The 24,404-nt window shown below is 39.2% G+C and overlaps 1 protein-coding gene across 2 annotated transcripts in view; it reads left to right on the forward strand.

Annotated features, from left to right (window-relative positions):
- Positions 1-333: 333 nt before the first annotated feature.
- BRD7 (bromodomain containing 7) overlaps positions 334-24,404 on the forward strand; it is a 30,297-nt gene continuing 6,226 nt past the window's right edge. The window contains exons 1-12 of one of the 2 annotated variants that reach the window (XM_073307663.1): positions 334-540; positions 2,715-2,923; positions 6,062-6,191; positions 6,636-6,693; positions 7,737-7,881; positions 10,562-10,672; positions 13,050-13,234; positions 14,580-14,703; positions 15,766-15,841; positions 16,975-17,082; positions 18,323-18,455; positions 20,715-20,826. In XM_073307663.1, the coding sequence (XP_073163764.1) occupies positions 426-540; positions 2,715-2,923; positions 6,062-6,191; positions 6,636-6,693; positions 7,737-7,881; positions 10,562-10,672; positions 13,050-13,234; positions 14,580-14,703; positions 15,766-15,841; positions 16,975-17,082; positions 18,323-18,455; positions 20,715-20,826 (1,506 nt within the window). In that variant the 5' untranslated portion in view covers positions 334-425. The remainder of the gene's footprint in view (positions 541-2,714; positions 2,924-6,061; positions 6,192-6,635; positions 6,694-7,736; positions 7,882-10,561; positions 10,673-13,049; positions 13,235-14,579; positions 14,704-15,765; positions 15,842-16,974; positions 17,083-18,322; positions 18,456-20,714; positions 20,827-24,404) is intronic. The other variant, XM_073307664.1, reaches the window with a different exon arrangement.

Raw genomic sequence — 24,404 nt, forward strand, 5'->3', positions numbered from 1 at the left:
ACCAGTGCCAACAGCAGGGGTTCTCTCCCCTCGGCATAGTTAATCCACCTCCCCCAGACCAGAGCCGTCCCTGGGGTGCAGGGCCTGGGCCATTAGAAATTTGGCACCTATCTGCGAATAGTACCATCTACTCTAGGGGTACTCAGCCGACGCCAGGGCCCGCCTACTACCCCAAAGGGAGTGCACCCCGCAGCCGGCGGGATCCGCTGCCTCGCACCCACGGCAGCCGCTGGGCCGGCGGAGCATACAGAGCACGGGGAGGGCGCTGCGCCCTGCGGCCGCCAGGGGGCGCCGCTCACGGTTGCTCTCCGCTGCCGGCTACCCTCTTGCCGCGCGCGCGCGGGTGGGCGGACGGCTCGGCGGCGTCCCCGGGGTGACGGAGGGAGCTGGCTGGGGAGCGGGCGCTGGGCCGGCCGCGGGGCGCCATGGGCAAGAAGCACAAGAAGCACAAGTCCGACAAGCACCCGTATGAAGGTGACGCGCCGCCTGGGGCCGGGGAGCGAGACCGGCGGCGTCTAAGGGAGACAGGAGCGTTCCCGGGTGGGGACGGGGACACAGGTGGGGGGAGGAAGGGGGTGGGGGACTGTTTGGGGGAGTAGTGGGGGATGGAAACGGGGGGAGGGATAGAAAGTCGAGGGGAAGGGAAATGGGGAGTGTTTGGGGGGAGATGGTGAAATTGGGGGGGTAGTAAGTGGAGGGGAAGGGGGAGTGTGTGGGGGGGTAGTAAGTGGGGGTGGGGAAATGGGGAATGTGTTTGGGGGGAAATTGGTCGGAATAGTAAGAGGGGAGGTGGGGGAGTGTGTTTGTCAAGGGGGAAGTGGGGAGTAGGGGTGGGGTAGTAAGGGGGGGAATGGGGAGTGTGTGGGGGTGGGGGAAGTGGGGAGTAGGGGTGGGGGAGTAAGGGGGGAATGGGGAGTGTGGGGGTGGGGAAGTGGGGAGTAGGGGTGGGGGAGTAAGGGGGGAATGGGGAGTGTGTGGGGGTGGGGAAGTGGGGAGTAGGGGTGGGGTAGTAAGGGGGGGAATGGGGAGTGTGTGGGGGTGGGGAAGTGGGGAGTAGGGGTGGGGTAGTAAGGGGGGAATGGGGAGTGTGTGGGGGTGGGGGAAGTGGGGAGTAGGGGTGGGGGAGTAAGAGGGGAAGTGGGGAGTAGGGGTGGGGGGGTGAAATTGGTGGGGGTAGTAAGAGGGGAGGTGGGGGAGTGTGTTTGTGATGGGGGAGATACTGGGGTGGCTGGTCTGTTCTCTATGGTTCGTGGATTCATTCAGACTCCACGTTGCAGATACATGTAATATCCTGGGTTCAGCGCATCTTCCCTCGGGAGCTCTGGGTGCCTGGGCTGGGTTGAAAAGGTCTGGATTTCTGTTAAAAAGCCTTGAAGAAATACCACAGGGAACAGATTTTCCATGTGTTGTGTATTAGGTTAGACAGCTCAAAAATGTAGATGTCCTGGTTTTGTTACAGAGCAGCCTGTTTATGCCACCAACTTGTTCTGAGACATAGGAAGTTAGTTACCTGCTCAGGTTGATAGCAAGTACATCGTAACCTTTTTGGAGGGTCGCAAACAGTGGGCATTGAATAGGGACAATACAAACATTTTCTTCCATTGATCTAGCTAGTGCTGCTTGGGGAGGTGGATTACGCACACCAGTGAGGCAACCCTCTACCTCCCCCCCTCCATACCCCATTGGTGTAGGCAGTGTCTGTGCCGAAGCGCTACAGTGGTAGGTAATGTCTCTGCTGAAGCAGCTGCACCACTGTAGCATTGTAAGGCTACACCTACACCACACTTTCATCAGTAAAATTTTCGTCAGTCAGGGATGTGAAAAAACCCACCCCCGACCAACGAAAGTTTTACCAATGAAAAGACGCTCTCCCGCCGACAAAGGTACTAACCCTTGTTGCGGGTGGTTTTATTTTGTTGTCAGGAGAGCTCTCTTCTGCTGACAAAGAGCAGCTACAATGCGTACCTTAGAGCAGTACTGCTGTAGCGGCACAGCTATGCCGCTGTAGGGTATGCAGTGTAGACATAACCGTAGTTGTAAAGACTCTCACTGAAGAGAGAGAAAAGAGAGGGGGGAAAAAAACCACTTGGAAATAAGGTGTGAGAGGTGCCTGATTACTTTTGATCTGGGCCTGTGTACCTTCACTCCAATTGAATTTGATGGGAGGTCTGCCCTTGGACTTCAGTGGACTTAGACTCAGGAAAAATGCATTTTTGTTTTGGAATGTGTTATCTGAAAATGATTCTACTGTAAAACACTCTAGTAAGTTTTATCTGGAACTATTTTTGGTTTAGCCTAATATGTATGAAATGTAACAATTTTAATAAAGACCGATAGGAGTGCCAGTTTTACCAAACTGTTCTCCGGGATCTAGTTTGCCTTTGTCAGTAGCCAACACCTTGTGAGTATGAGAAAAGGGAAAACATCCACAATGTGAGACAACTGTGCAATACTTGGCAGGAGGAGGGGGTCATTCCTGGTGTAAACTGATTCTCATAGAAGCCATTGGACATGAGCTTTGATTAGCCTTGGTCCATATACTGAATTTGACAGATTCTAATTGTAATTTCCTGTTGATTAATTATAGACCTGTTCAGGAGTAGTTTTGTAATGTCAGAAATAAATATTGGAACACTATCCAAATTGACTAAATAAGAGTATGTTCTCTGTTTTCTATGCTTTAATCATATTTCTCATTTCATTGATGCTTTAAGAATATGTAGAAAAACCCTTAAAGCTGGTACTAAAAGTGGGTGGAAATGAAGTCACTGAACTCTCTACTGGAAGCTCAGGACATGATTCAAGCCTCTATGAAGACAAAACTGAACATGAAAAACACAAAGACAGGAAAAGGAAAAAGAGAAAGAAAGGAGAAAAACAGGTTCCTGGAGAGGAAAAAGAAAAAAGAAAGAGAAAAGTAAAGGTAGCTAATGTTACATTATGTACTTTAGTGCTAAAAGCTTCACCTTGCCCAAATATCTAAGTCAGTAAGGTGTAAGAACAGTTAAATCATGAAATGACTTGCCACTTTTGGGAGATTTTTAGGATCAGGGCCTCTAGATTATTAGTAATTTGGACAAAGGTGGATGCCATGTGTGCTTCAATCTGAGTAATTTAAATTTCAAAACATGAACGTTTTGCTGATTTGTCCTCTAATTCCCAAACTAATTAGATCAGAAGAATATGGGTCTTGGATATATGAAATTATTTTTCTCATCTGCATTAAAATATTGTCTGGCATAACAATGAAACAAAGCATGATTTCTTGTTCATTTTCATTTAATGAGTAAATCCAAAGCAATATAAAGACCTGACTAAACTATACATTTAGTAAACAAGGGAAAATACCATCTGCTCTAGGGGTACTCAGCCTGAAAGGTCAAGTCTTTACACCTTTCATTTAAAAAAATTTTTTAGCCCTTATAGTTGTGGACAATATAGAAAATATGAACAGTGTGTAAACTGATGAATTTATGCCTGTCTGAATCTGCTGACAGCCTGAAACAGTCACTCTAAGGGCAGGTCTTCACTACCTGCCGGATTGGCGGGTAGTGATCAATCTATCGGGGATCAATTTATTGCATCTTGTCTAGATGCGATAAATCAATCCCTGAACACGCTCCCCATCGACTCCGGAACTCCAGCTCGTAAGATGCAGAAGCGGAGTCGACGGGGGAGCGGCAGCGGTCAACTCGCCGCTGTCCTCATGGCCAGGTAAGTCGACCTAAGATACATCGACTTCAACTACGCTATTCACGTAGCTAAAGTTGCGTATCTTAGGTCGAGACACCCACCCCCGTGTAGACCAGGGCCAGGAGAAGTGAACTGCATCATTCATCTTAATCAACACCCTGTCAACTGCAGTTCTGTGGCCACAGAATTTGCCATTTTGTTGCAGCCAGGGACACAATATTTTGTTTTGTCTCATTGCTCTGCTGGGATCTCTTTATACTTTCCTCTTGCTCTCTAGCTTCCCACTACAGGGGTCAGCTGCCCTATCTGTCATGGTATAGGGCAAGCTGCAATGCTATCCCCTCTCTGGGTCAGTGGTCCATCACAGGTGACATGCCTCAAGTTTGTATCTCTCTTGGGGTGAAATCATGAGATTCCCCCATTCTTGGATCTGAATTCTAGACCCCTGCATATTAACCATGATTACCTCAGCAGGCCCAGCTTAGGTTCAGGACCTGCAGTTCTGCCCTCCAGGGCCTGTGGTCAGTGGTTTATACAGAGTGGCCATACAGCCTTTTCAAAACACAGTATTATTTAATCTTCCCAGTAGGATCATTTCACAGTATAAGAGAACAAGGATTTTAAAACAATAAAATAATCTATATACAAGTCTCTATACCTAGAGTTTAACATCCCCTGATGTTAGCCACATAGATCCAACTTCTTCATACTCCCTCTGCATCTTCTCTTTGTGTCCCTGTTGACATCCCTGGACAACTTACCCTCTCCCTGTCTAGAGAACTTTTTAGCTGTTTGGTGTCCTTTTGATCTTAGTCTCCCACCCTGGCAAAATAAACCTTTTAATCTTGTGGGAGCCAGCTAGGCAATTAATAGTCAATTCATAGTCCAGCCTTTGTTGCCTTGAGGACCTTTAGGTAGGTTTCCTCTTAGGTTTCTTTTCTTTAGTCACTGGTTCGTTTCCTGCTTGTTTTTCCTACTAACCCCTTTTTTTTACTTAACTCCTTAGACCAAAAAAACAACTCCCTTACAGCAATCTGGCAGTCATGTAGCATAGCATATTTAGTGTTCATAAATTAATACAGAGCCCCACATCCTCTGTGTTGTCAAGCATCCTGCCATGCCCTTTTTGTTAAGTTGGTGGGAGGGATCCTGGTTATAAGGGCAAGGGGCAGTCCACATCTTAGCCCTATTGTTTTGGGTACCAGTAGAGAAACACTTGAGACCCACTGATCTACCTAAATTCTTGAATTATAGAACTTGAGATCAAAATCATTTCAACAGAATGAGCTGCAGATACTGATGAACTAATATAAATTGAAGGTACTTTGCCTCACTGAAGTCCATTTCTTTGGCATGATGCAAAGGTGTTCCTTGGTCTGTCATATTAGAGCCCTGTGGGTGGACTATTCTTTTAATCCTACTCCTGTCCTACCCTGCAATACCCACTCCCACATTGTTTCTTGCATTTTTATTCCACTCCCACCCACAAAAATCTTAGATCCCACAAAAGAGAGAAATTTCCCCTATGCTACTAAAAAAATAAAAAGCCTATGGTTTAATATAAACAGAATTCAAACACAATTTTTATGTGGTAAACTGATGAGAGATTTATGGTTTTCTCTCAAATTACCGCAATCTGTGGGTTTTGTTTTGTGTTTTTTCCCCACCCAATCCCACCCGCAACAAATTACATTTTACCCACTCATGCTATTATGGCAGCAAGTCCTATGGAACCCACGGAATCCCAGTACGGCTGAAGGGCTCTACTCCATATCCAAAAGTTACTCCAGTTTCACTTTACCCTTACCTTGCACAAGTGATCAGAGGAATGGATTCATAGTATTATAAAATGTTTGTTGCCAGACTGTGGAATTCAAATAGACAAGTAACTTTACATCCCAGATATGCATGATTGCACAGGTGATATTGAAACGGAAGCAGATTTAAGGTTGCCGGGGGATTTGAGTATAACTAATACTCAATTTTCTGGCTTTCTAATGGCTTGTAATAAACTAGTGTGTTCTTTCCCAAAAGTTTCTGTATTCTTAACATTAATCTTAGCTTTAAAGGTTTGGTTGTTTTTTTGTGAGGGGGGAGAGGGGGACGTTTTGATGAGGGTACCCTGGGGAGAATTCTCTGTGTAGGAAGTTGCTCCTGTCACTCAGTAAAAAGACTCTTTAAATGACAGAGTAATTCAGATAGCAGAATAACTATCTTCCAGCAGGTGGAGACAGTGCCTTTAGAAATGTGAAGTCTTGGCATTCCTGTCCTTTGTTTCCTGTCTTAAGTAATCTGAACAAAGCATTAGTCAGTCAACAATAATGCAGTTTCTACAGCATCACTGAAATTGCTTACTTTCTCTTTCTAGGAAGATAAAAAGAAGCGAGATCGGGAACATGCTGAAAGCGAGGGAGAAAGAGAACTGAAATGTCAGACTCCTGTGAGACTGGAATTGCCACCAGAGAAACCACTGGCGAGTAGTTTAGCAAAACAAGAAGGTAAGAATTAATTGGTTTTGTTGAGATGCTTTAAAAGCTGAAATTGGTTCGTTAAATACAATGTCCTGTAAATGGTGGCTAGTATTCAGCTTTAGTAAAGTCTAATTTTCTTGAATTTTTTACTTGTTCTCATCTTCATATCAAATGATTTGACCTTTGATACTATCCAAAAGTAGCTGAACTTTGAAATACTGCTACTGTGTTGGCATTTTCAAAAAGAGGCTCGTTGCTTGTATACAGGCATCACTACAATGCTTAATAAAAGCTAATTAGAAAGGTAACCCCTACTCTGTTTGCTGCAGTGCATTTAGGGTAGTAAAGTTAATATTTGACAGAATGCTCTAATGTACAGCAGTTTTGTAAAATCAGATCTTGGGGTGTGGGGGTTTCATTTTTTTTTGTAGTTGTTTCCTTTTTTTCCCCATCTTACTTTTTTCCCCCCAGAAGTGGAACAGTCACCACTTCAAGAAGCTTTGAATCAACTCGTTAGACAGTTGCAGAGGTGAGTACTTGCTCTAGCAGGACTGTGAAAAGGAAATTGATAACATTAGTTACTAAAGGGTATAGCAGTAGCTTTGAACATTTTTAAGCTATGTGGCCTGTTAACAAGCTTGGTCAATTTTAAAGTGCTTGATAAATATTTTGCCTGGCAGCAGCAGAACTACAAACTATCAAGCATTCAAATGTCAGCATTTTATTTGGTTTCGCTGGCAATTTGTAGGATATTTTATAAAGATGACATAAATTGACAGTGAACCTCTTTTTGTTGGTAATATTACTTATGCATTCTAGGGTTACAGCTGCATACAAATAATCAAAAGTGAGGGGAATTTACAGGGCTATTTTATAAACTTAACTACCAATAGCAGAATGTCACAGTGCTTGGTAATTTCTCCTCAGACTTACACTTCCTTTTAATACCTCCAATTATTAAGTTTTAAAGACTATTAAAAAGGAAACAGCATGGCAAATATACTGAACTCAACACAAATGTGTCTTTTGTATGTCATAAAATATTTGCTTTCGGAGAAATGCAACAATTTTTAATTAGCATTCTGTCAAATTTGCAACCTCATTTAACCGAATATGAATTTGTGTAGTCTCTCTTAATCTTTAAAGTAAAAAGGTAAATGCACATACAAAGTAATTATTTTCTAAAGCATACAGTGAGCATCTTTTGAATAAGAAATTCAGATTTCCAGATGACAGTGGGTTTGGGGGTTTTTTTGGTTACAGTTTTGCAGGAAGGACCAAATCAAGCATAAATTATCTTAATTTAAGCCTTCTCCATCTAACTCTGAATTTGGGAGAGAAGGTCACTGTCTGCCTGGCATACAAATAGCAGATGATGGGGAATCAGGTTAAGAGAGAGCTTTGTTACCCACCCTAAATTCTCAGGTTTTCTCCCACTCTTCCAAACTCAGATTTAGATATACAGTATATCTAATTTAGTCTTCTCTCTTCTATTTAATTCTAAGCTCTATGTTCTATGTTCTTTGTTATAAATATAAAATATAAAGAGTGCATCTTTTCATATCTTAACAGAAAGGATCCAAATGCTTTCTTTTCATTTCCTGTGACTGACTTTATTGCTCCTGGCTACTCCATGATCATTAAACACCCAATGGATTTTAGTACCATGAAAGAGAAGATCAAGAACAATGGTTACCAGTCCATAGAAGAATTAAAGGTGCTTATAAATTATATTTTTGCTACAGAGAGGGATTAAATGATGACACTTGGAGGAACGAGCAATTGCATTGTACAGGGTTATTCCCTCTTTTATTCAGTTTTCCTTAAATGTTCATATTCTATGAATATATGAAATTGGCAGAAATCACCACATGTGCCTTTAGCAATATTTTCTGTTGAGCAAACAAGTTCTGAAAATAAAAAATAAATTACTTCCTGTTTTCAAAAAATAATCTGGATGACAAAAACAAATACGTATAGTATTGGTTAGAATACAATATAGAAACAAGTTATATGTATTTTAATATGGTATAACTGGAATCCAGTTTCATGAATGATTGCCCATTGGTCTGAGTGGACTTTTTTTCCCCTTCTGATGTTTACTGCTTGCTTGTAGGGTGTAACCCAATGAATTTTCAGAATTGTACTAATTGGGTTAAATATTTACAGCTCCTCTAGAACCCAAAATATGTAATGTAGTTATAGCCATGTTCGTCCCAGGATATTAGAGAGAGGATGTGGGTGAGGTAATATCTTTTATTGGGAAAGGTACTTCGAGTATCAAAACTGAAGAACTCTGTGTGGCTCGAAAGTTTTTTTCTCTCTCTCTCCAACAGAAGTTGCTCCAATAAAAGATATTAAATCACCCACCTTGTCTCAGCCCAAAATATAGTCCTATAAACAAAAAATGTGCAAGTCAGAAGAAAACCATTCCATTTGACGTCTTTATTTCAGAATAAAACTGCAAAATTTACAATGGACTGAATATAAACAGAAAATGTAAGGATTGAGATGAATGAACTTGTCATCCTTGCCTACCTGTTACTACTCCATCAGATTTCCTACTCCCCTCCCCACCCCCCGAAATGGCAAGTCTTTAAAAGAAAAACATAATACACATATGGCCCTTTGACTGCTGTTTTCTGTCTGACAAGTATAACCGTGTGATCTCCAGGGAAAGCTGTCTATGCCTGGCATTGCCTTTACCTTCCCATTAATATTAAAGAGGTAGTCAAATGTCTGTCAAAGTGCTTTGGCCTCAAGAGCAAACCTGTCATCTCAAGAAGAGATGAGCTCCAATCTGCAGGCCTTGGTGTCTTTGAAGGTATTTAGTGAGTTAGGGAAGAACCTGCCCTTTTACTGGTATATCTGGGGAACTCTCGTGCTCAGTGGAATTCACAATTATCAAGAAATTGGTTAAAGATGCTACTTCTGATAGTCCATGTTAAACTCAGGGGCCTCATTGACATACTGATATTTCATGGCTTCTCAGAGTAAATATGGCGTTCGTAAATGTCCCAGAATAATTGCTTGTGGGACATAGGATCACCCCCAAAGAATATCAGTGATCCAAAACACCTGGGACAGATAGCCATAAATCTGACATAACTGGGGTGAGCAAAGTTGAACCCACCTCTAGGGAAGGGGTTATAGTGCTATGATGTCTCTTCAGGTCTCCTGTTACTGCCAAAGAGGATTTCCTCTGAGGAATTGTAATTAGTTTCCAGGAGCCAGCAGTCACTGAAGCTAAATTTGACAAAATTGAGCCCTCAGGGCATGATTGTGTATTCCGTGCACACCAAAACTCCCAGCAGTTTAGGGCAAATGAGGAATGCGAGTTTGGGTTCCAAAACTCTAAGCTACATATCACCTTTAAGATCTGCTAACTTTCCAGTTTGTGCCCCTTTCCTGGAAAATTTTGAGGATATAAAACATCTTTTATTCATCAAGATGTGAAAACAATATAGGCAGAATCAGAGTTTTTTTGCTCATTGGTAAGAAGAAATACTCTGTAGCCCTTCACCTGCCTGATTGGGTTTAAATGTAGCCCTCAGTTGCAATTTCTGGCTATAACATGTTTGCAATTTGTGCAGCTAATATCTGGATTACTGTTAACTTTTAATTTTTTTTCCAAATATATGTTCTCACTCAGAGCTTTGAAGCTGAAGAAAACATTCCTTTGTTGTTTCAGCTGCTTCAGATTAGTCTGGCACACAGATCTACAGAATCTATTTCTCCCTGCCGTTTTGGGTTCTTCGCCTTTCACACATAACTGCACTGATTAATAGTGGAAGATATTTTGTGCCAAAACTTCAGTTTTCATTTCAGCTTTGACATTCTGTGTAGATGGTTGAATGGGAGGTCTAGCACATCTATGTAGAGAAAGTCTGACATAGTTCATCCTTTCTGTTAAACAGTCTTTGGGATACCCTTTCCTAAGTTTAGGATTCTGTAGTTCTTTTTCTCATTGAAATACTAAGACACAACTGACACCTCAATGACTAAGTGCAATTCAGTTGAGTATTTATATATTTTAAAAGTTTGTTTTAAGGATTTGAACCAAGATTTTTAAAAATGGAGACCTACATCAATAAGTAAGTACTTAAATAAATGGCCTGATTTTTTCTGAGAAGTGCTGAGCACCCAACAAATCTCATATCAGACTGCTTATGTGGGTGTCAACATATGGATCTAGACCATTTATCCATATGTTCTGAAAAGTTTGACCTTAATATTTAATTACTTAAACATCTTTGAAATTGCTACAGGCTTTTTTTGAAGCTGTTCGTTACCTTCAGCTCAAGACACCACTTGTATTACAGCCAGTTATTTTAATATAGCATCCTGTATGGTCTAACTTAACTCTCATTCAAAATTCATTAATTTTTTTTGTACAGGATAACTTCAGATTGATGTGCACTAATGCCATGATCTACAACAAACCAGAGACTATTTATTACAAAGCTGCAAAGAAACTATTGCACTCAGGGATGAAAATACTTAGCCAGGTAATGAAAAATTTAAATAAATTTTGTTTGGCCTGGGTTTTTTTGGCTTTAATTGGGAAACAGAACAGGTTGCACTCCATCTGATTTATTTGGTTTTTGGAACAGTAAACATGGTAACATTAAGGAGTAGTGGATAGGGCTCTGGACTTGTACTTAAAACCTGGGTTCTATTTCTGGTTTATTACTGTTCTGTCTTCACATATGTAAAGTGGTGAAACTATTCTTACCATCTTTTGTAAAGCACATTGAGATATATGGATGTTAAGTGTATTGAAAGAGTAAAGTTTTTTTTTGTACTTTAATAATTGCATGAAGATCCTCAAACTTTCTTTTCAAGATGGACAGGAATAATATTGTAAAAGGGTGTAAGATTTGTCATTTGGGGCCTGATACAGTGAGGAAGGAACCATAGTATTTCTTTGACATAATTTCTCCGTTATTACTTTTTGGTGAAAACCGTTTACTGTTCTCTCATAAGGCACTCCAATTGTAGGGAATTTGTATATGGAACACAAATACTAAATCCTGGATAAATGTTGGTTTCATTGGTCAGAACTTAGTGAGAAGTCTTGCTTTTGCTGTGAAATATGTGGGATCCATTTTTTTTTTTAAATATGGGATCTATTTTCTTAGAGTTTAAGGTCTATATCATTTAATCTGATCTTCTGTATATCACAGGCCATTACATTTCACCTGGTTATCCCTGTATTGAGCCCAATAACTTATGTTTGACTGAAGCATAACTTCCAGAAAGGCATCCAATCTTGATTTGAAGACTCAAAGAGGTGGAGAATCCACCACTTTCCTGGGTAGTTTGTTCCAGTAGTCAATCACCCTCACTGTTAAAAAAATATATATATAAATTGTGCCTTATTTCCAATTTAAATTTGTCTGGCTTCAGCTTCCTACCACTGGCTTTTGTTGTGCTTTCTCCACTAGACTATTGAGCCCTTAGTACTCAGTGTTTTCTCCCTGGGAAAGTGCTTATACACTATAATCAAGTCACACACACACACCCCTTTTTTTTTAATAAGGTAAACAGATTGAGCTTTTCAGGTCTCACCATTAGACATTTTCTCCAGCTCTAGAATCATTTTTGTGGCTCTCTTCTTTACCTTCTCCATTTTTTTCAACATTCTTTTAAAAATGGGGAAACCAGAAGTGTATAGTATTTTAGTATCAATCTCAGCAGTACCAATACAGAGGTAAAGTTACCTCCCGACTCCCCTATTTGTACTTCTGTATTTCATATAATAAAGGACAAAGTGCATTGCATATAGAATAGTTAGGAAAAGCTATTTTGCTTTGTATCTACTTCACTTTTATATTTAGAAGAATACAGAGTTCCCAAAGCCACCAAAAGCTATTTACCACTGTAAAAGATGGATGAAAAATTTTAAACACTCTGAAACCATTTGTGCTGAAATAGTGCTTGTCCGTTTTAATTTACAACAGGCATTAATTTGACAAGTACAGTATCTTTCATACAAAAAAGCAATCCATTCACTTGAACTTGATACATGTTAAAGGAGAGAATTCCTTATTTACAGCAGGGGGCACTGTACATGTATTTGATTTTAACTATTGATAATATCTCATACTCAGTTTTCTAGAGTGTACATGAGATCTTGCAGTTACTCTAGCTACAGTGTTGCCCCTCCTCCCTCAGATCTCATGTCAGCATTCAAAATAGCACTTTGGTACATTTGCTGTTTACATATAAAGGTGACCACAAAAGGAAATCCGTTAGAATCATGCAGGTTTTCCTCTGTAGCCTTTCAACGTAAAATGCTATTTGCTCCTTTCAAAAAAAGGAGGAATAAAGAGCAAAAGTGAGATAAGACAGGAACACGACTTAACAAGCAGCATGAAAGGAGAGAAATTCAGACACTACTGGGTAGGATATGGAAGGGAGGAAAGGATGTCAAACAGTGTCATTAGTGATGGTAACACGTATCCCTTTTAATCAATAATTTTGTGGAAGACAAGATGAGAGAGCTAGAAGTAATGTTTTTCACAGGATCCAGTGAAACAATTTGATATCTCTGCAGATTGCTCTAAAGCAGGGGTCCTCAAACTTCATTGCACTGCGACCTTCTTCTGACAACAAAAATTACTACACGACCCCGGGAGAGGGGACCGAAGCCTGACCCTGCCTGAGTCTCACTCCATTATTTTAAGTGTCATGCTTCAGTATTGGTGCCAGATCACCTCTTAAACACAGTGTCCATATTAAACTATTAACCATCTAATGATCCAAGTTGTCCTTTCTAGTTGATAGTGTTGAAAGAAAAGCATTTAACTTAAATCTTTGTGAACAAGTTATGAAAGGGTTAATTGGAGATGTGAAATGAAAACATGCCTTGTATATTTTTAGGAGAGAATACAGAGCCTAAAACAGAGTATAGATTTCATGGCAGACCTGCAGCAGAGCAGAAAGCAAAAAGATAAGATGGAATTACAGCCAAATGGGGAGGATGACAATGTTCTCGGGAAAGACAAAGAAGAATCTATGGAAGCTGACATCAAAGCATTCAAAACCCCCAACAAGGAACATAAAAAGTAAAGTATTGTTTAAGTAATGATTTAAAGTTACCCACTCTAATTCCATTGAAAGAAAGTGCTTTTAGACATCTGTAGACATGGCCTGTTGCATTTCTGGCACTGTTTATGCACCAAGAAACTCTGATTCCTAGACTCCTGGAAATTACTTTTGCTTTTTAACTCCATTCCTTTTTCTTCTAGCCCTTTCTTTGGCCAAAATAATCATGAATATGTTTTTTTCTTTTTATAGAAGGTCTTTTGCATTATCAAGGTAATTCTGCACCAAGACTAACTTATTTCAAGATTTTGTGGGCTTTCTTGTGTCTAATTGTTCTCACTCAAGTAATGCCAGTTTGGTGCAAGCTGGCAAGCATGACTTTTCAACGTTTTGATGCACTTAACAATATGTAGTCTATTGAGAATTTCAGCTGGCAACTACTAGCTATTTTTGCTGTCAGATAGGTCTTAAACGCTGCAGAGAGTGCGTGTAACAGCAGCAGTTCTGCTACATTGAAATATCTTCAAATACTTCAAAATATTTGCCAATCAGCGGCTTCATTCTTATGAATGTTGGTACTCAAGATATGACAACATAGCTCCAGGAAATCAGAGTTTAGACTGTTGTAATAAATGTACCAAAACGATTCCTTTTAGTTTATGGGAATGCAGCTGCAAAGCATGGCAGTGCTCCAAATTGGCAAATCTCTAACTGGAGAAACCCATGTGTGAAGACAGCTGTAGAGAGACTAGCACACAGAGAACCAAATTATTTGTGTAAGTCCACTCTGGCCTATAGATCGAGCAGGCGGGAAAAAGTATTCCCATCCAGCAAGAATTTGAGGTTTCAAACATTTTCCGTCCTGGATCATGACAAAGTTAATTTCAACATTTTTTTACAATCCAACAACCTGAAAAAAATTCCATTTTGGATCAATCAGAACATTTTGTTTCAATTCTGACTTAACTTTTTTAGTATAAATTCAATCCAAACCAAACTCCTAAGATTTCTTGTTTTGAAAATGTCAAAATGGGCCCCTTTGACAATTTTGAAACTTTTTCGAGTCGGAAAATGTGTCAAAATGGACCCTTTCCCGCAAAGTTTATTTTGATGTACTGGCATTTTTCAGTGAAAAAACATTTTGGCGAAAAGTTACCAACCAGCTTTAGAGAGAGCTTTCTAATGCATATTTTCTCCTGTTTAAACCTGCTCATACTGAATTCCTTTGTATGTACCAGGTACTTGACATTCTGCTGTAATAGTCTGACGCAGACTGTTTCTCCATTGAACCTTTGCCAATACTTGTGATTCAGTGACTTCACTCGTTTTGAGGCAGATAATGTGAGGAACTGTATTTATTTGCAGGAAAGACAAAGATCTACTCGAAGAAAAATTAAGGAATAATAACTTAGAAAGGGAGCAGGAGCAGATTGATCGTATCGTTAGAGAATCTGGAGGAAAGTTAACAAGAAGACTTGCGAACAGTCAGGTGAATAGTTCGGTGGATTTCGAAACCAATTTGTTTACTCTTTGGGAAATGCCCATTTAACATTGTGTAGCATTTGAAATTCTGGGTATAACAATGCTATAATTTACATTGAGATTTACTCGTGTCTAATCTTGATTTAAATCTAACATTTTAAACACAGGAAGTTTAAAAAAAAGTACTTTTTAGCTGAACATTTCCTGAACTTGTTGAACTAAATAAGATCTCTACTGTGGGCCATTACACTTCTTGACTTCAGTTGAAATAAAATTTTTGAATGAATTTTAGAGCTCAGTCATGCAAGACTGCTAGAAACAGTTTTAATCAAAGATTAAACTTTGAGTCACTTGATGTTTATAGTAAATGGTACAGTGCAGAACCACTAAACATTTTAACCCTAGCGTGCAAAAACCATTGTTTCAGAATAGTCCATTCTAAGCAAAGACTGCTAACTGCATCCAATGATACAGGGATCTTGTGCTGAAGACTGGTGTTAAAGACACTAGACTAACACAAACAGCCCATTTCATTTGTGACCAAATATTTGAATGCAGCCTCGTAGATATATTATTCCCTTGTACCTTGTTGATGGAGAAAAACATTTGAGCCATACAGAGCTCTTTTTCAAGTGAATATTAGTCATATCTAACGCAATAAATCTGTTCAGTCTTTCACAACAACAATTTCTATTTGCCCTATTAATAATGAAATTAGAAATTTTCACAAATTGGTAACTGGAGGAGTTACAAATTGTAGACAATTTTTAAAAAAAAAAAGCCTGAATTTTGACATTTACCATTTAAATGATTGAATACCCTGGGTTTAGGCCATCTGTGAAGGTATGAACTGAAGAGTAAGTGTAAGCATAGCAAAGCTACTGTAACATTTAAGTTTGTGGGTCAAATCTGATCTCTTAATACTCCTCACTACAAATATGCATCACTGAAATTTTTCCCTATAATACCATCTAAAACTCTCAAAAGCTAAGTTCCTATCAGTTCAAATATTATGAATCCAAAGTTGTTTGTAAAATCAAATATTTTTAATAATTTAATTTGATTTCAGTGTGAGTTTGAAAGAAGAAAACCAGATGGTACAACAACACTGGGACTTCTTAATCCATTTGACCCTAATGCAGGAGGTATGTTTGTCTGTTGAGCATGTTAATTATCAATGGCTAGACCTACTCTTGGTGTGTGCTTCAGTTACCACCAATTTTATATGTCTCCATTGGTGTAGAGGAGCTGCAAACCTGCTGGAACAAGCCATTAGGGAATCCTTAGATAACTTAGGCTGTGTCTACACTAACGTGGTAAGTCGACCTATACTACGCAACTCCAACTACGTGAATAACATAGCTGGAGTCGATGTACCTTAGGTCGAGTTACTGTGGGTTCTATACCACGGAGTGTTTCCTGTCCACTTAGCTTACTCTTCTCGTCAGGGTAGAGTACAGGGATTGACTGGAGAGCGATCTGCAGTCGATTGGGCAGGTCTTTACTAGACCTGCTTAGTTGACCATCGTGGATTGATCTCAGAGTGTCAGTCCCTGCTATAGTGTAGATCTGCGCTTAGATGGGCAGTGCCATTCCCCTCCCTGCCATGTGGTTTAGGGAACATTTCCAGCTAAAAGGGGGCATGGCGAGAGTTTTTGGCTATTTCTAACTTGTGCCAGTGCTGCACTAGTCCCCAACTACCCCAGAATGGGAGGAAGTATAAAGGTGACACAACGCTGTCCCTTCCCCTCCCCGGTTTCTGCACCAAGCAGAACTTGGCAAGGATGAAGAAGTGGGATCCAAGTTATGTTACATTCTATGTGAACTCTTTTTTTATGCTATCTCAGATAGTGTAGCATGGGGAGGAGGGAAAGAACTTTATATTAGCAGTGAATTTTCTATGGAAGGTGGTGGTAATTGTTTACCCAGCAACTCTTTCTAGTATTACTTGTAAATATATAAATGTTTGTTTAAACATATTTAACATTAAATACATAATCAGAGACTGGTATTATTTGGGTCTGTCGTACTTAAATTTTTGCAGATGTGCATCTGTTCACAATGGCCTCACTCAAACAGGGAGTTAATGCAATTTTGAGAACACCTGATTTTTTTTTTATTTTTTTGGTATCTGTATAGTTTGATCTTAAATCTTTGGAAATTGCAGACTGACAGAATTTGTGCTCTGAACTCCCATATTAAGTTGGACATTTTGCATCTGTTTAATGTTGTTAACTATTCCTTGGTCACTTCTGTTTTGTGATGTGCTGTATTGTAGAACCAGGTTACAGCCCTGTGAAGTTAGGTATGACAGCTGGAAGACTACAGTCAGGAGTTAATACATTACAGGGGTTCAAAGAAGACAAAAGGAACAAAGTTACTCCAGGTGAATGCTACATATTTTCTTTAAACCTTTATTCTCTTAACAGCAGTAGCTCATCTAAGCTAGGTATTTAAACCTCACGACAGCCAGCCAAACAGCTTGGAACTGGGTTTTATGCAGCTGTTAGAGCAAAATTGTAGTATTCTCAATTGTTCTTTGAAGCAGAATATTACATATCCTCTTCATATATTATCTATCAAACAACTACTTAAGCAGATCTAAAATATTTTCAAAACTGCACGTGCAAAAATGTACATACTTACATGCACAGATGCAAATGATTAGGTCAGCACAGTTGTTCCTTTTCATGTGTACTGGGTGTATTGGTTGATCACGGGACTATGAGCTGGAATGTTATGTGGCCATGAAAAAAGGCTAATGCAGTCCTACCATGCATCAGGCAAGGTATTTCCCATTAGAGATAGAAACGTGTTAGGGCTCTGAGTTACAACAACAAATTCTTTCCCAGGTGTCTGGCTGGTGGGTTTTGCCCACATGCTCAGAGTCTAACTGATCACCGTATTTGAGGATTGGAAGAGACCCTGAGGTCTCTGGATCAGATTGGAAGAGACCCTGGGGTTTTTCATCTTCCTCTGCAGCATGGGGCATGCATCACTTGCGAGTGTAAATGGTAGATTCTCTTTAACTTTAAGTCTTTAAACCATGATTTGAGGACTTCAGTAACTCAGCCAGATGTTACGGGTCTATTACTGGAGTGGGTGGGAGAGGTTCTGTGGTCTCCAGTGTACACAAGGACAGACTAGATGCTCATGATGGTCCCTTCTGGCCTTAAAGTCTATGTGGAAATACAGATTTGTACATACTCAGTGATGGCATGCATTTTTTACATCATGCTTTTTAGAAAATCATGCCCTTAATGTTTGGAGAATTCAGCTTTATGTAGGGACTGTATCACGTAGAAGCCAAATAACTTCTACACAACGAAGAAATGGGATGGAAAATCCCTTTTAAGTCATTTGGTCTGTATACCTGCCAGTGCAGGACTGTACTTCTGTATGTATTCTAGTGCTTTAACCAGATATAGTTGATAAAATGTTTGTATGTAAGAAACTCTTGGAATTAAATTGATGCAACAAATTAGTAAAAACTTGTAAGAAATGCATTGCTTAAAGGTTCCCTGTTTGGGACAACTTTAGAACACTGAATGTTACTCCTAATGTTAGAATCTGATATTGTGCACATGTAAGATAAGACTAATTAGTGATATTGTATTATTCAACAGTGGTATACTTGAATTATGGGCCCTACAGTTCCTATGCTCCAGCCTATGACTCCACATTTGCAAACATCAGCAAGGATGATTCTGACTTAATCTATTCAACGTACGGGGAAGATTCTAATCCAGAATGTTTCAGGTAAGTAAGAAAGATCTGTATTCCAGTTTGACAATTACTGAAGTTATCTTGAGAGTAAGTAGAGTTTGTACAGACTTCGTTAAATATTGTTTATTGTAACCTATGCATATCTAGGAAAAAGTAAATATACCTGTTTCCAGGGGTGAAAGTAATAATAAATTCTTACCGGTTCTGGGGGCCGGTGCCTCAGGCGAGGCTGAGGGGTCAGTCTCCCCCAGCCAGCCCATCTGTGCTGCGTGGCCCCTGTTGCCCAGGGCTCCAGCAGCGCTTTAAAAGGGCCCGAGGCTCCAACAGCTGCCCTTTTGGCCCCCTGCATCTGTGGCCCGGGGGGTGGAGGGGACAAAAGGGGCAACAATGTTAAAACACTGCAGCAGTGCTTTAATGTTCCTGCCTTCCCTGTGGGCGACCCTGCTGCTACAGAGCCCCCCAGATGCTGTCGGGGGAGGTGAAAGGCAGCGCTTTAACGTGGGCTGCATATGGGCTGGTACTGGCTCAGTTTCACCCCTGCCTGTTTCCCTATCAGTAGCAGTTACAGCATCAAATTCTCCTTTGTGATGAAGAGATCCCATTTCATCTAGTATGCTTACCTTTAGCAGTAAAACAAACTAATCTTAAGTTAAAGTTTCTGAAGTAATTTCAATAAAACAGTTGTGGTAGTCAAATATTGATGGTTAAGGCTGTGTCTTGCATATTGAATGCAACCAAACTAGATTCTGGTACTTACTCATAATTCACCTACTCTACCTTTTAAAATTGGTGCTATTTTAAGACACAGCTCCTTTAATAACAATGCACCTGTGACATTAGCAAGGGAAGAGCAATCTTAGGGAGTTTGATACTCTTGATCCATGAAGTGCATGAAATCAAAAACTCCATTGCAAAGATAACACTGACTGATACTGGAAAACTGTATTTTTCAGGCTCTTAATGACTGCCATGAATTATGATAGCTTTTCACATGTTTTAACCAGTTTGATTGCTCTGTGCAAATAAATGAGTCATCTTTGTACTGACTTGCTTAGTTGCCGTTGCCATAATCCAACACTGTGTAATTCCACAACTGCTTTAAAATAAGACTGCAAGTGTGGTTTACTGGGGAAAAAAAAATTCTTTTCTAAGAGCTAATCTTTAAAGCTATCTATCCAAAGTATATGAATATGCAGAAGATCTGAGGGGGATCTGCATGTTTAATTTTAAAATACAACTTAATTTCCCACACACACAATTGTATATATAAAATAGTTAATGAGTGACTTCAAAAATAATCTGGGTTTCACTTTCATCAGAACTTAATAGCTTTCTTTCAGTTAACTATATTTCTGTATGCTTATATTGTTAAATACTTAAAGGTATTTTTGCACTCAGATGCAATGGTGATATGCTTGGTAGAAGTCCCTAGATAGTTGCTTAGTGTACAAAGATGTTCATAAAAAATGAAAATACACTCCCCTGCAGTTATTTCCCTGGTGAAACCATTGCGTTTTTGAAATCTTAGAAAGTGTGCCATCCTGCTTTAATACTGTTCAGAAACTGAAGACTAGTGTTGATGGCTAGGGATGTTTAGATAGAGTACTTTTTAGTACTTCTAAGGAACCTGATTTTATTGTGTTAGACATGAGGCACCTTTACTACTGGTGTCAAATGTCAGTTCATGAACCATGGTGGTAGCTATGGGACATCTCAGTGCTACACAAACTTCAGTTTCAAATATAATGTATAGTGCTTGAAATGATGATCAGATTTATTATACTGAGCAAAATTACTGTAATTGTCTCACGTCTTTTATAACCACCCTCGATTCTAATGCCTCTACTCCATGAGCATTTATTTGATACAGTTATGAATACACCTTTGTCTTGATGTGCTTTAGAAGCATCTCCTGAAAGAAAATTAGAAAACTTTCTAGTGTTGTTAATACTCCATGTTATAGCTCATTTCAAATACCTGAATTGTTTAAACAAGTGCAACAGCGATAATGAATATCAAACATGCAAAACTAATTGCCGTTTGAGAACTTGCTGCTTAAAGCACTATTCAGTTGCATTGTAGGCTACATTGGGACTCTAAGTTAGTCCACAGGCCACAAAAGCCTTGGCTATTTAAACAAAAAGTAAACCTATTAGACTGAATCCCTTGCCAATCTTCTAATATCAGCATTTTCAAAGTTCAATATGTTGGTTTGACATACTAACCATTTACAGGGTTTTTTCTGTCATCCATGCTTGATGTGAAATTGATTTCTTTGTAATTACCTTTCAGTATTCAGAATTTTTTGGCAAAGTCTCAAGACTACCCATGTGTAATGGCTGATGGTTTGCTGGATGTTTTAACTAAAGGGGGATATTCTAGATCTGTGAAAGAACTAGAAACGGTAAGAATTGTGATTTGGGAACTTTCTGGTGCTTGGTTTATCTCTAGAAGAGAACGAAAATTAAAAGTTCTGAAGCCAGTTGGGCTGATGTGATTTAGAAACTGGCATTTCTAACTCTTAGCTAATATGTTTTTGAACATGACCCATTTTCCTAGTCTAGTTAGATCCTATCACGTTTTAATTAACATGCATCCACCCTCAAGTCGATGATTGACAAATGAATGGGTTTTGAAATGTGTTAAACCCTGTATGTCCTAACTGTTAAAACATGTTTGTTAACCCATTGTTAAATATGATCTATTGTCCTAGGCTAGATAAGGCCTTAAAGTAGTTCTGCCAGGATATGGTGCAGATTTTTTTTGCGGTTGGATGTTGCTGTTGCAATTGTCAAACTGTTTGATTTAAGGATTAAATAAAGGACTTCACCTCGAGTAGCTTCAAGTTTTCTGCCTTTCAAGCTCAAAAAGGATATTTTCTCATACATTCATACACAAGTCCTTGGAATAAAACCCTACATATTCAGGGCTTGGGAGTTTCCCATTGGTCACCACAACACATCCCATTATAGGCAATGAGTTACAATTATTAAAAGATTTAATCTTTTCAAAAACAATTCATAGACTGAATGAAATGTTTTAATCTGGTTTTCATTCTCCACTGAAAGTGAAGCCGAGAATATAATTTGATGTAAAATTCACTTTCAGATCATTTCATATACCTCTAGTTATGCTTTTGCATTTTTAAACTCTTTGTTATAGAGAATACTGGGAGGGAAAAACAGTCAACGTGTAATAGTTGGGGGTATTGTCCAGCAAAGTCACTTAAGTAGATTGAAGCAGAAAGTTGACTGACTGTGCAATTAGACTCTCGTTCTGAAGCAAATCTCATAAGTTTGACAACTGGTTTGGTTTTCCAGAAGATAGTTGTAGCAAAAAAAGCTGGAAAGAGATAGTAGCAAACACTGACTGCTTTCCAAAGGCAAAAATGCAGTTATGCCAGCTTGATTTGCAAAAATTGATTCAGCTTTATGTATTGTTGTACGCAGTAACTTTTATAACCTTATAGTATGTAACTATTACCCAACTTTATATAAAACCACATGATGGACTCCTAAAACATGGCTTCATAGCATAAATTGACACAAGACTTGTCAATTACTTTTTTAAATAAATAATTCCACAGTGAACAGTTGAAACTCTGCAGGTGAGCATTTTCAAACTTAATTTTTATAAGTAGTAGTAACTTACCATAAGCAGAATAGTTCCTGAGTGCAGAAGATGGGCACCAAGCAGAGGTGTAGTCTGTTCTGTATGCATAACAACTTTTGAAGAACTGAGCCTGCTAGCTGATGATTAAATATACAATATGGTTCTCGTCTCTTCCCATGATGTTTAGAACTTTAAAATTTGATCATTAGGACATATAGAAAAGGCATTAGAGGAGTTCTAGATGCTTTGACAACTTACCGGTTCTAGTTTTATTCGTCCCTCTGTCTGTGTGGTTCAATTCATGATACTAAGGTGAACCTGGCTTTACAGAGAGAAAGTACAAAAAGCCAATGATTTAAACTAAACTTGCTCTTCTGTGAACTATAGCACAAGCAAAACACACTGTGTATTTTGCCACTTGTATGCAGTCATTCCAAACACAATTTTTATACAACAAGATCTAATGCAGCATTAAGTCAGACAGTTAAAATAAAAGCCAGGAAATGCAGAAGAGAAGGCTCCTGTAACAATGTTAACTTAGGCCATGTTTGAAATAGTACAGATGTGCAACTGTTGCTTTGCAAATGGGCAGTTGAATGTATTTAATGTATGTCATAACATGCAGGAAGTGCATTCTCGTTTTGTAACTTTGAGCCCTAATGTTGCATTGATGTAACTATTAATGAATTTAAATTCTACTTTTCTAAAGAAAAAGATTGTCCTTTCCTTATAATATTTAAATAGTCACAGTTAAGCACAAACCTCTGAGATGAATGGGAGGGGAGGATTCTTGCCTTTGCTGTTGGTGAATGGCTGGAAACAGTTTTTTTGCAGGGTTTAACTAGCCATTATCACAGCTTTATATTATGACAACTGTGTCTTTAGAATAGGAAAATATAGGACTAAATCACTGTCACTTCCATTTCCATAAGCAGGATAATGGATCTGATTGTGGTGCATCCCCAGATCTAGTGAAGCTCTTCTGGGGGTATTCAGCTCTGCAGACAGGAAAGACTCTGAGACTGCTGTTCATTCTGGCATTGTGCCCTAGAACCAATGATATTAGCAGAGTCAGGAATTGACCACACTGATAGGTTCACCTTCTCTTGATAAAAGGTTGAGGTGGAAATCGAGTGGCATGTCTTTTGTTCCTTGTGCTTTTTTTTCTTCTTCTTTCCAATCTAGGAGACAATCTGGCCCTCAAGTTCTGTAACAAAGTGAAAACTTGCAAAATGAACCATGTCCTTGCCCCCTCCTTACTGTAATGGTCTCTGTAGAGTCGGCCCACAATTTTCTTTTGTTTTTACTGGTAAGGGAGTAAAGTTTTTCATTTTTGGGAGCAGGAGGTTTTTGCTCAATTTTCATTAAAAGTTTAGTGTACCCTTAGCAGCAGCCCATCTGATTAGCCTAGGAGAATGAGTCTTTCCTGAGGTGAATAAAAGGGTAGGGTATTATTATTCTGCTAATTAAATACTTAGTTATTTACCCATCTAATCCTCCTTGATCCCTGTGAAGTTTTAGCAAGTGCTCATGCTGAATGTTCTCACCAAGCAGAAGGGCTGATTTGGCAGGAAGGAAGTGTGGTAACAAAATGCTGCCCACAGTCCCAGAGTGAGCTGAAAGCCTTTTTAAATAAAATAAAAAAATTGGTCTAGTTAACTATGTTCCCATTTTTAAAGTATTAGGTTTTAGAGTTTCACACCATTGAAAGGAATGGGGAGTTCATGGCTCTGAGATATTAACAAATTGATCAACATTTGAAAAATTGTTGGCTGCCCTTATAACTGAAGATAATTTTTGGCTGCAAATTAGTCAGTTTCATACTCATGGACACTGGGCAGTGAACCTCTGCCCAGAAGTACTATTTATTTAGTTTTAATTTTTTCTTTAACCCCAGAGACATTATCTTAAGACCACTTACAGGATTCAGTCACTTTTGCTTTAGACTTAAAGAAAAATATGATTAGAACATGTGTTTCAGTCTCTAACTTAGAAAGGAATTTTCCACAAAAACCCCCCCCAAAACAAAAAACTTTCATGCATGCAAAGAAAATTTGAAAATTTTGGTTCAAAAAGGAAACATTTGCAAAAAGGATAATGGAAGGCATTTTGCAATATTTACTGAAGTGATTGTCATTATAGTAATTACACTAGCCTGCTCCAAACAACTTAATAGAAGGAAAACCCCTTACTGCTAATTTCTTGTACAAGACAAATAAGGAATGTTCTCTCCGTTAAAAACTGCTGTGTAGTTTTTGTTACCAATGAAAACCCATAACACTGTTTTGTCTCCCTCCATTTATGAATATCCCACTGTAAGGTTCTGGTTTTGCTTTGTACTTTAAAATAGGAACTCATTTTAAATGTCAT

Source organism: Lepidochelys kempii, chromosome 12 (genome assembly GCF_965140265.1).
Source record: "Lepidochelys kempii isolate rLepKem1 chromosome 12, rLepKem1.hap2, whole genome shotgun sequence".
Lineage (NCBI taxonomy): Eukaryota > Metazoa > Chordata > Testudines > Cheloniidae > Lepidochelys > Lepidochelys kempii.